Source organism: Sceloporus undulatus, chromosome 4, assembly GCF_019175285.1.
Source record: "Sceloporus undulatus isolate JIND9_A2432 ecotype Alabama chromosome 4, SceUnd_v1.1, whole genome shotgun sequence".
Classification (NCBI taxonomy): domain Eukaryota; kingdom Metazoa; phylum Chordata; class Lepidosauria; order Squamata; family Phrynosomatidae; genus Sceloporus; species Sceloporus undulatus.
Genome location: NC_056525.1, coordinates 239,353,576 through 239,365,789, shown reverse-complemented (window position 1 = coordinate 239,365,789; position 12,214 = coordinate 239,353,576). Strand labels below are relative to the sequence as shown.

General features: G+C 41.1%; 1 protein-coding gene across 1 annotated transcript in view; it reads right to left on the bottom strand.

Moving 5' to 3' along the window:
• Positions 1–12,214, bottom strand: part of TG (thyroglobulin) — a 186,122-nt gene that overhangs the window by 92,177 nt on the left and 81,731 nt on the right. The window contains exons 32-35 of the mRNA XM_042464471.1: positions 11,956–12,067; positions 10,794–10,873; positions 10,501–10,644; positions 6,918–6,971 (exon numbers count right to left, since the gene is read on the bottom strand). Of these exons, the coding sequence (XP_042320405.1) occupies positions 6,918–6,971; positions 10,501–10,644; positions 10,794–10,873; positions 11,956–12,067 (390 nt within the window). The remainder of the gene's footprint in view (positions 1–6,917; positions 6,972–10,500; positions 10,645–10,793; positions 10,874–11,955; positions 12,068–12,214) is intronic.

The window sequence follows — 12,214 nt, the reverse complement described above, 5'->3', positions numbered from 1 at the left end:
CAGAAAATGACTGGCCTGTGTACAAAAAAACTCCTGTGGCCATTGTGTGATGTTGCAGTAGAAAATGCAAAGATTCTTATCAGAGAACCATGCTTTTTAAAAATTTTTGATATTTTTAATATTCTTTGCATCCCTCAAGATTGTATCCTAACGATTCCCACCCCAAGAAGGCTGGATTGTGTCCCAGGGTCTGAGGTTCCCTGTCTTGGTTTTAAAAGAAAAAAAGATGAACCAAAATTTAATCTTAAACATCCACCATCCAAGAAATCTGGAGTAGAACCGCATGCACTATTTCCCTGTAACTCACACCCAACTGCTTTTCAACCCCCCCCCCCCAACCTTGATCTGAAAATCGTTTGTCAGAGAGCACAGAGGGAGGTGACTGTATTCTGTTCTAATTTAATAATATAAATAAACACAAACAAAGGGGCATAGGGAAAAGCTATCAGCATGTGTGTACCTCTTTATCAATTATTTCACTTAAAATTGCACTGATGACTCTCATGAAGAAGAAACCTCTGGCGGGTTACAGCACCATGCTTTGCGGCGGTCTGCCTCCGCCGCCGCTTGTCCGCAGGGAGCCTAGCAGCCACACCGCGCGGCTGCCACGCCAGAGCAACATGGATTCTTGCGGCGCCTCTATGATGTCGCGAGGCGCCGCTGGCGCATTTGCAACGTCATAGGCGCCGCGACACGTCTGGATGCTATGCGTCCAATACGTAAACATGGCGGCCCCCATGTGGAAGAGGTGCCGCCATGTTGTACGTATGGAATACGTACTAGGGTTAGGGGGGTGCGGAAGCACCGCCCCTTCCTAACCCTAATACGTATTCTATACGTATTTTTGGCGGTCTGTAACCCACCTATGTTTCTTTTGAGAATGTTTCCTTGTGCACACATGTTTTTTGCCAGCCTAGCTGGAAAGGATAGAATACAAACCAACATGTGCCCTTCCCTGCCCATCCACACACCCATCCCCACCCCTCCAAAAAAAAAAAAAATCCACCCAACTACTTGTATAATAACTATAATCATGCCTCTGGGGCTACTACTTTTCTCTGCACACAAGGCTGTTATTTTATAGCATGGAAGAAGCAAGCCAATGTGAAATAGAACCCTTCCTGCATTCTTTTGGCAGTGCCAAAGCATCAGATGGAGGGGAAAGCAAGCACACCAGATGTTTATCTGGATTTTTTAAATAGGCTACTTATAAATAGAGAAGAGCTTCACTTTCCAGAATGGGTGGTTATCAGCCTAGTAAATTGCTGCAGCAGGTCTCAGTTGCTCTTTATTCTCATGGCTCATTTGAGATGATGCACGTGAATAATGTCAGTTCCATGATTTGGAAGTACACTTCAAAAGGGTTTTAAGAAAAGGAAAGCTGCACTTGAGGTTCCACAGATCCCTGGGGGCTATGCCTGCTTAAGTGACTTGCTGACTTTGAATGTTTTGAATACAGTATAGCATTATAGCTGTCTGGCAGAAAATTCAACTTGTCTCAAAAAACTACAGATCCCAGGATTCTACAGGATGTAGTCATGGCAGTTAAAGCATCATCAACGTGCTAGAACAGGGCAGTATGGATGCACCCACACATGACGGCATTAAAAAGCATGGACCCAAGCTGTGTAGGGATTTATAGGTCATCATCAGTACTTTGAGTTGTCCTTAGAAACAGACTGGAAGCCAGTGGAGCTGCTGTAGCAAGAGCATTGTATGATCTCTACAGCTAGCCCAAGTTAAAAAAAATTCTTTGCACCAAATGAAGTCTTGGAATACTCTTCAAAGGCAGCCCCATGTTCAGCCCATTACATGAATCCAAACAGTATGTGACATGTGACATGTCTACCATGGCTAGATCAGGAGTCTCCAGGAACAGACACTAGCTTTAAGTATGCAAAATTGCTCCTGGCCACTACAAAAATCTGAGTCTCTAGGCTCCACACTGAGGCCAGAATTATACCAGAACTGCAAACCTCTGCCTTGAGGTGAATTGTAAAGCCTTTGGGCACAGGCTGAATGCCTATTCCTGATCTAACTCTCAACTGATGGAGAGCACCTCTGTCTTGTCTGGATTAACTTTCAGCTTACTTGCCCTCCTCCACTCCATTACTAATGATAGGCATGGATAAATGTTGGAAATAAAACTCAGTCAAGAACATAAAGCCTCAAAATGCCTCACCTACCTTGCCGACAGTTTCATTTTCCAGCAAGAGCAAGAAAACAACCAGGAGACTGACTATCTTGGAACTACTTCTCACCATCAGGAAAGAGCTGATAGGAGACAAGATAGGAGTAGTGGGACCAGATCCTTTGGGGATTTGTTATGCATAAGAAAAGGAAAACCTGAATGTAGCAGGGTATGTATTCTGGACTTAAGAAAACCCATTTCAATAAGCTTAAGGAAATACCAGCTGGGAAATCCTATGGTTAGAAACACCCATAGAGCTGAGAGCTTCTTGAAGGTGAGATACTGAAGGCACTATTGGAATGAAAGAAAGAAAGAAAGAAAGAAAGAAAGAAAGAAAGAAGGACAGCTATAAAGATGAGAGTGTCTGCATAAGGAGCTTTCAAATGAGCTGAGATTCAAATGGAGTAAGTATAAATGGAAGAAAGGGAAAATCACTAAAAGAATTGTATAAATAAATATTTGCACAGAGAAGGAAGCATCGAAATGAGCCATGGGAATGCTTGCAAGATATAAAGTAAAAGGTTGAGGATTGGTTATCTTTGGAAGAAGAGGAAGAAAAAGGCAGCAACATGTCCACCATGGAGAAGATGGGGAAATGCTAGTAGAAGAAGAGGTAAGCAGAATTCTTGGGTACCTACATTTCCTTTGTCTTTTTCCAAAAGGCAAATGGAGCTCAACTTAGTGAAAACAGAATAAATGATGTAGTGAAGGGACAGGTAAAGAGATAGGACTGGAACACCAAACTGTTTTAAATGAATTCACATCTGAGGATCCAACTGAAATGAATCTAAGGATACTAAATTTATTTATAGGTGTAATATCAGAGCCTCCGTTCATAATGACTGAGGATTTCTGAAGTACAGGTGAGGTCCCTGCAGACTGGCTGTAGGAAAATGTCCCCATCTTCAAAAAAGGGGAAAAGAGGCCTATGAAAACTATCAACTCATCAGTGTCACACCAGCAACGGGTAAACACTTGTTAAAACCCCTCTGCACATAGAAAAGAAAGCTGTGATTACTAAGAACCAGTATGGGTTTCCCAAAAACAAGTCATAACAAACTAATCATTTCTTTCTTTTTCAGTTAGAGGCACAAGCTTCATAGACAACCACTATAAACGGCAAAGAAGTTTTAACAGCTTGTAAACAGTCTTGAATGCACTATGAATGAGAACACATGGGACCAAGAAAATCTTAAAATATGGTTGCCTCATTGTTGTATTGGGTCATACAGGCATGGATTGATGGGTTCATATAAGTATGCAGACACTGAAAGGCTATGGGTGGTAAGGTGACATGGCCAGCATTCTGTTTGTGACATGTTTGTATATTGTGTGCCTTCATTTCTGATTTATGGAGACCCTAAGGCAAACCTATCATGAGGTTTTCTTGGCAAGATTTGTTTAGAGGAGGTTTGCCACTATCATCCCCTGAGGCTGAGGGAGTGTGACTTTGTGACATTCATACATGCTAATTGCAGGTCACGCTTGCATATGTACATTAGGTACTTAGTAAGATCCTGCAAAAAGAAGTATTTAGTATCTCCTTATTCAAGGCTGTAATCCCAGCACACAACAGCAGGTAGGGGGCATTCCAAGGTGCAGCTCTATCTCCCTGATCACTATTTGGCTGCAGGACTGGACCTAAGCCTGTTCTACCTGTTCATGAGAACCAAGGAAGGAAAGAGCAGTTTTCAGATGATGCTCTTTATTTCCTCCATGCTCTTTCCTCCAAGAGTTGACAGACAAGTCTAGCTCACCCCTGCAGATGATCAGTGGCTTGGGGGACAGAGCTGTACACAGTGTGATACAGTGCCTTGGCCTTTGACAGCATTTGTCCACCTTGATTCTATGATCACTTGGTGAGGCAGAATTTTACCACAACTCAAACTCAGTAATGAAATACATTAGTAAATATAATATCACATTATATTATTATTTAATGCTCATAGCAAGCACATTACGGAATTAATAGCACATACACACAACACTGTATTGCTGTTACAAGAGCCCCAACCAGCAGCTATCACAAGGCAAGCATACTGATAAATAATGGAGAAAAATTATGCCACAGCAAAAACACCAAAACAAAACAAACAAGCAAACAAAAAACACCAACAACAACTGGATTCTATCATACTGGATGTATGACATGAAATGCAGATTATTTGTATAACTACTAATTTTTTTAAAATGGGAATACAGTGGTACCCCGGGATACGAAAGCACCGCCTTACGAAATTCCCGGGATACGAAAAAATCCCATAGAAAAAAACTGTTCCGGGTTACGTTTTTTTTTTTTCGGCTTACGAAAGAAATTTTTGGTGCTTTTCGGCGCTTTTTCGCACGAAATCGCGGCTTTTAGCACTAGCGCCTATGGCTTTTTCGGGTTGCGAAATCTTTCGGGTTACGAAGGGCTCCGCGGGACGGATTAATTTCGTAACCCGGGGTACCACTGTATTTGCTGACTAGCAATTTTGTTCAGAGGCCAAAATCAGAAGTAAGCAGAATTATAGCTATCACTGGATTGGAACGGGTTCTAGCCACCAATTGACACCTGCTTTGCCTCCAGAAACCACTGTGACAGACAAAATAGCAGCAATGGCCATGTTCATGTGCCTAATTTTTATTTCTTGTTTCCAAGCAACCAAACATTAATTTATGTTTCTGGAAGGAATAGGAAATCCTTGATCCATTTCTGCTTGAGCACTGACTGAAGAACCTGGTAAAACTTCCCCAAAACACTTTCTTGTCACTGTTGCCCCATTGTATGAAAGCTATAATGAACAGTGTGCTACAAAAACAGAGAAAAACATTCCTGAATGGTGATGATAGGGAGGATGAATATGAATGCCACAAGAAGAAAAGAAAGACTCAAAAGTAAACATTTAGAGGGAAAACATATAAGAAACTAACCTAATATGTCAATGGAAAGGTAGAATGGATTTATTAGTTATCTTGATGCTTCAGCATCCCTTTGATGAGCTCAGTGTGTTGTGCATGGCTCTCTTCCCACTGTCTTCGCAACAACTCAGCGAAATAGGTCAGGTTGACATAGAGAGCATTGACCATGGCAAGGTCACTCACTGCATTTCATGGTTCAGTGGGGAATAGAAACTGTGTGTCTCAAGTCCCAGTCTGACATTCTAAACTGAACCTTTTCACCCTGGAAAAACCCTTGAAATAATTTTCAGGGTTCAAGGAACCCCTGCATTTATTTTTATCTCTATGGATCAAAAAGAATATCTTTTTTTCCCAATCAGAATTGGCCCTCTGTATCCATGGCTTCTTTATCAACAGATTCAAAGATCTATAGTTTCAAAATATATATTTTTAAAAGTTTAAATTCCAAATAATAAACCTTGATTTTTGCCATTTTATATATGGGACACCATTTTAGTACACCGTTGTATTTAATGGGACTTGAGCATCTACTGGTTTCGGTATCCACAAGGAGTCCCGAAACCAAACCCTATGGGATACCAAAGGCCCACAGTACAATCTCTCACACAACACCTAGTGATGTTTCACAGATTCCTAGGGTTTCAGAGAACTCTGGTTGAAAAACCCTGCCCAAACTACTATGGACATTATTATATAAGCCCTCTTTATCTCTGCAATCTTGCAAATTAATGAAAATGCATCATCATCACATCGTGTCAGTTGCATGACTGGGGCTACTACCACCATCATACTTTCTTCCAGACTCCCCTTTTACCCTGCCTCCCTGCCCTATGCCCTATCCAGCATGCCTTTCATTCTATTCTATTTTGCTGGGTTTTTTTTTTTAACTTCTACTTCTACTTTACTTTTTAAAACACTATTCTGCAGTTCTGGATTTTGTTGTTGTTGTTGTTGTTGTTGTTTTAAAAAAGAAATTAAAAAATCAGGTTGCTTGGGAATAGTGAAAGAAAAGAAAGGAGGAGACATTAACACCATATGACTGCCAAAATCATAACTAAAGTGGCATTGACATTTCAGAGAGGAATAGTTTTGGGACTTCCACACAATTGGAAGCTATTGATGTGTTTCCTTGTCAGTGAAAAGGGATGCCTAACCACACTTGGCACACCAACAAATACAGGTCAGAGTGTGATACGTTTCACCAAAAGTACAGTATTATTTTATGACTAAGATCGAGATTTAAAAGCCCCTGTAGTAATTTCCTACACTACACTGTTTCTCTTCAGGCCAGAAAGCAGAATATCTTGCCAGCAGCACACTGAGTAGTCAATACAGTGGACCCTTGTTATACGCTGGGGTTTGGTTCCAAGATCCCCTGTGGATAACAAAATCCGTGTATGCTCAAGTCCCATTAAATATAATGACATAACAAAATGGTCTCCCTTATAAAAAATAGAAAATCAAGGTATGATATTTGAAATTTATACTTTTTTGGAACATTTTCAAACCGTGTATGCTTGAATCAGTGTATAAAAAATTCGTGTATAAGAAGGGCTGACTGTACCTATATTCATTTACATACACACACAAAGAGAGTTACAGATTTTTGGATTGTCCTAAAAAGGTATATTATGTCTTCATGAAGCCTGTACAGAAGCCAATGCAACACTCTGTAAATAAAGGTTTCTCATTTTCTGAGGACCAGAATTTTCAGATTTAGAACAGAAGAATGGTCTTCAAATACCAGGCCAGACATACATAGGAGAGAGAGGCTGAAATTCAAGTAATCTTTCATTATTAATGTGCTGATTATATTTTTACTTACCACTTTCTTGCCTTTCAAGTAGAAGAACAGGTGGACACACCCTGGGAGTAGTTGCTATAAGATGGAAGAGGAAATGAAAGACAACACATTATAGTTATTTTCATTTGCATAAATGTACTTAAATAGAAGGAAAAGGTAAAGCCCTTCTAACCTGGAACAAGTAATGAATAAGAACCAGAACTTGGAAATACTATTTTGTGTACCAGAATTCCCAGAATCCACTCACCAATCCATCGGGGGGATTCTGAGTGTTCTACTCCAAAAACGTAATGTTTTCCAAGCTCACATAAAGGAGACTGCATTATCATTGTAACTGTGGCAAGATAACACCTACACCCAAATGAGGCACAGACGCCAAAAGTCTCCAGATGGCCCCTATGAAGTGCTAAAAGCCCATTAGAGATTTCATTTTGTGAGAGGTGATTATATACAGAACTGATAGAACGATGTGCGCCTTAACTTTTATTGGAATTCACTGGATTTGTGTAACCTTAAAGTGCCTTTCTGCAATGCACTTAGTTCCATGAAGATTAACACCTTGGTGAGGTCTATAGTGCACCGAAGTCAAGTTTGTGTGACTTCAGACTTATCCATCCAAATACAGCTGTACATTCTGGCCCTCCCAGTGTTTCATATGCTGCCTGATGTTTGCAACCAGGAGGTTTACTGAGGACCTGGTGGGCTTTCATACATGGTAGGCAGCAGAAGTGGCTGGAGACTTCCAGGTGACTGGAGTGCTGACTCTGCTCTGGTATTTAGTAACTATCCAAGTTGGTGGACTTTATCCCCAAAGCAGGTTCAAAGCTTGGCTAGTTCCTTTAAAGTTGAGATCAAGGCCTTCAATAGATTCACTAACATAGCAACCATGTGATGTTACATATTGGTAGGCTACATTCAGCCCCATGTGTCACAAGTCATATAGCCATAAGGTGGGTTTCTTTGGACAGTCCTACCCTTTAGTAGTTCTTTGGACTACAGGGTCATTGGCCATAGCCATTCCTGTCTACATTTCTATGAATTTTTGACCTACATGGCTAATGTTAAACCAACTCTACATTAAACAATCTTTAACTCAGGATTGTGGAATCTTTGGTCTTCTAGATATTTTGGATTGTAACACCCAAAATCGCCCACCTTCAGGGAATTGAAACTACAAATACAGATTTGTCCAAAACAAATACACAGCAAAGTCTCTCTACACCTGGAAAGGCTGCTTTTCCTTTCCCTTCCCTTCCCCTGCTGAAATGTCTATATGCTCTTAGGGGCAGAGATCTGTTATATGCTTGATTTTGCTCTTGTCATTGGGTAAGTGACCCTTATATGTTGATAAAACTTACAAACCTCTATTTCATTTTGGCTGAGTAAAAGCTGGGGGGAAAATAACCTGGTGTTGTTGCCTTTTCTTTTCACAAGCTTTCACGTGCTTTAAAGAAAACGTGAGGAACTTCACCCCCACACACAGGATATCACTGTGGTCAGCTAGTTGCTCAATATAGTTTAATGGCCAGCAAGAAGATGAAAATATAAACACAGTTTAGGCTGAAATATGGACATCTGCAAAAAAAGCCACTTTCAGGCTGGGTTCTAATTAAAAGGCCTACATTATTATTACTTTTTAAAAGGAGGCCAGAAGTTCAGCTGAGCTCAGATACAAATCCTATTTAAGTTCCAGATTGCTTCTGCCTTTGGATTTAATGTTGTACAAAGGCAAGCTATACTGTCTTGGCCTTAAACAAATAATCATTTACACATGTGCACACAACACAATTTGAAATAGTTTTTATGCAGGCATGGGCAAACTGAAGTCACTCTTAAGTAAGGTGAAATTGTTCATCTCCAATGATAAATTATGTGGAAGCATTCAAAGACAACAACATGACTCTTATTTAGGTGTGTGTGGTATATTTTAGAGATGCAAAGAATATTTTTTGTTGTTTCCTTGACAAAAGGGGGCTTTTTTTAACACTGAAGAAACCCAAATACTAAAAATAACACAGTTGTGAGATTTCTGCACAGTCCTCCTGACATTCACACATCCTGGTGTGTTGTGGTGAATTAGTTCACATAGAAAAATACATGGGTTTTCTGATGAGGGGGAAGGGGAATAAAACCACAGCTTTTGCACAGAAAACATGTGTCTTTTGGAGCAGGCAGTGTATTTTGTACAGAAATTCTTTCCTACACAGAAATATGTCTTGATCCCATGAGAAACATTTTTGGTGCAAAAACATGTGGTGTTTTGTGCAGGAAAAACCAAGTGTATTACTGCACACAATAACTGCCTGATATACTTCAAAACATTTGAATACAGCAAGAACACTGAGGGGGAAAATATTCATTTTCTCTTGCCATGAGGAGGAAATTTTAAAAAATGATTTGTCCTTGCATGGGGGGAAAATGAAATAGGTGAAGATTTATATTGCTTTGTGTGCATGTGTGTCTGTGACTGCATTCACAATGCAGAAATAATCCAGTTTAGCACCACTTTAACTGTCATAGCCCAATACTACAGAATTCTGTGCTTTGTAGTTTGTTGTGACACCAATGTTCTCTGACAGAGAAGTCTAAACGTGTCACAGAATTACAATTCCCAGAAATCCATAGCACTGAGCAATGGTAATTAAAGTGGTGCCAAATTGGATTATTTCTGCAGTGTGGATACAGCCTGAGTCTGTGTGAGAAAGAGTTTTGGAAGGTTAATTTCATGGACTATAATCCCCATAATTCAAAATGCCATACTCACTGAGAGATTCTAGGAAACTTGGGGGAATACAGATGGGTGGCTCCATCGCGCCCATTTTTGCCCCATGTTGGTGCCGCACCAACCCCACAGTGCGGCACCGACATGCACCCTAAAAAGAAGCCGCCTAGAGCAGCTTCTTTTTAGGAGCGCCATAATGACACACACACATGTTGATGCTGCTACTTCCGGCGAGTGCCGTTTGGGTACGCGGATGCCTGTGCCTCATTGTCATGCACCCTGTGTGGGTGGGGCATCAGCAAGATGGCGCACAGGCTCCACTAGAAGGTCTGGGTACATATGGACGCCCAGCCCTCCAGAGCCCTAAAATCGGCCCTATGACGGCGCTTTTGGCAGTCTGTATTGGGCCTTAGTCTAAAAAAGCAACTGTGGGCTATTATAGACTTCTTTCTTTCTCTTCTTCTTCTTCTTCTTCTAGCCTCAATGAGCACCTCTCCTGATGGATTTCAGCCTGTTTCTGACAAAAGGCAGCCTAAAGTTTGGGGACCCTAGTGATCCCTCTGTATATAGCTATCCAATATAGTATTTCTCTAGCATAAATTAGTTATTTTCTAGGATTTTCGGAGATACTGTCCAAAAATGTAATTTCTCCAGGTTCTTGAGTGCCATCTCCATTCTGGGGTGGCACAATCTAAACCTCAGTATTTATCACTTCCATAGGAAGTAGACCTTTGCTCCTTCTTCCAACCCTGTCCCTGAATGCCTTCTAGGAAATTCTACTCCTAGGCTAGGCAGACCCCTCCTTCTACCATCAAAACATACCTCTGGTATAAAATATTGCTGCATTTTTTTCAGATAATAGCAAAACAAGCTGCTACACACCTGCTTTTTGGTACCAGCCAAAAGGATGGACTTTGACGTCTGTTTCTGGAGATGTACAATCTGAAACCTGCCAGTCGCTTCTGAGTTCTTCAGTGCAAGTCTGAACCCCCAAACTATTCAGAGTCAAGCACAGGATCTTGCCACCTGCATGGAAAACATGACATTATGTAGTACTATACTCACATTCTCTACATAACATTGATCAATACAAGACAGTAATTGGTAGCCACACTTTTTACAGAGTTTCTGCTTTGCTTGAGGATAAGAACATATATGTGATAAAGAATCAATACCTGCATCTTGGGAAGTATTTAAGAGTCCAAAGCCTGAACAGCAAGGGTCAGCATCACAGAGGCGTTCACAGTCAAAAAAGCTGTACAGAAAACACAATGCATTGGGGAATACCATAGAGAGAAATACCATAGATATTTTAAATCATAATGTGGCTGCAGCTCACTGCTGTGTTTGATGAAGAATCAAAATATATGATATTTATATTTAGCCATGTATTAACATATCTCTGTATTAAGACATTAACCTCTCTGTCAAGATATACACGAAGAGATCTCTGTATCAAGACCTTTCCTAGCTGGATCGGGGCTGCGGCAACCTCACACAGCCTTTCGAGGCCTTTCAAGGGCATGAAAAGGAGCTGTAAAAAGTGGCTCCTTCTTGTGGCCTTGAAAGGGTGCCATAGCTACATTGCTCTGGCTATATGGTGCTCCTTTGGAGCTGTGTCATATGGACACATCACTGGAGGAGCACCATGATGCCGTGCACCATGTGGAGTGCCATGTGGTGTTAGGATGCCCAGGGGGGCAGAGTTGGGTGTGCGTTGTGAGAACACTACATCCCGACTCTGCCCCATGCCGGCCTTAATGACTGGAGCGTACAGGGCCATTGTCTTGCATGTTCCTGCTCCCTACTGTTTTTGGCATACTAGTGATATGACAGCTAGTGTGGCATAGTGGTTACAATGTTGGACTACGACTCCAGAGAACAGGGTTTGATTCTCTGCTTGGCCATGAAACCCACTGGGTGACTTTGGGAAAGTCATTCTCTCTCAGCCTCAGGTGAAAGCAACGAAATAGCTCCTCTGAACAAATCTTGCCAAGAAAATCACATGATAGGTTCACCATAGGGCCACCATAACTTGGAAATGACTTGAAGGCACACAAGAACAACAACAACAACAACAACAACAACAACAACAAAATCTGGGTGATGGAGTCAATATGTATAGCACTGAATTATACGGAGCAGACTTGCTACATTGCAAGACAATTACTCTGGACTTGAACAAGGGAGAGATAGAGCTCAAGGGCCCTTTCAGCCCTCAGATTTTAGCATCTTCCTTTTGCAAGACAGACTTCTTATTGCTCCTATACAGCCCCAAAAAAAAGAAAAAAGAAAAAAAATCCCATGCATGCAAAACTGAAGAGAGCAGAGCCATACCCGCTGGACACAGTTTTCCCAGACACATCCATCTTGCTGCTCACAGAGATTCTTGACATTTTTTGGAATGGTAGTCGGGTGTAAAAATTCTTTACACTCCCTTCCAGGGAGACTGCAAAATAAACAGAAGAAGAGATTGAGAATACTTATTCCCAGGGCTACTCCAGAGCCAACTGAAGTCTTTGAGTTGCATTATAGTAGAAATAGAGAAGGCCCAGAAGTATTGGGATTTTTCACTCCACCAGATTGATATGGGAAC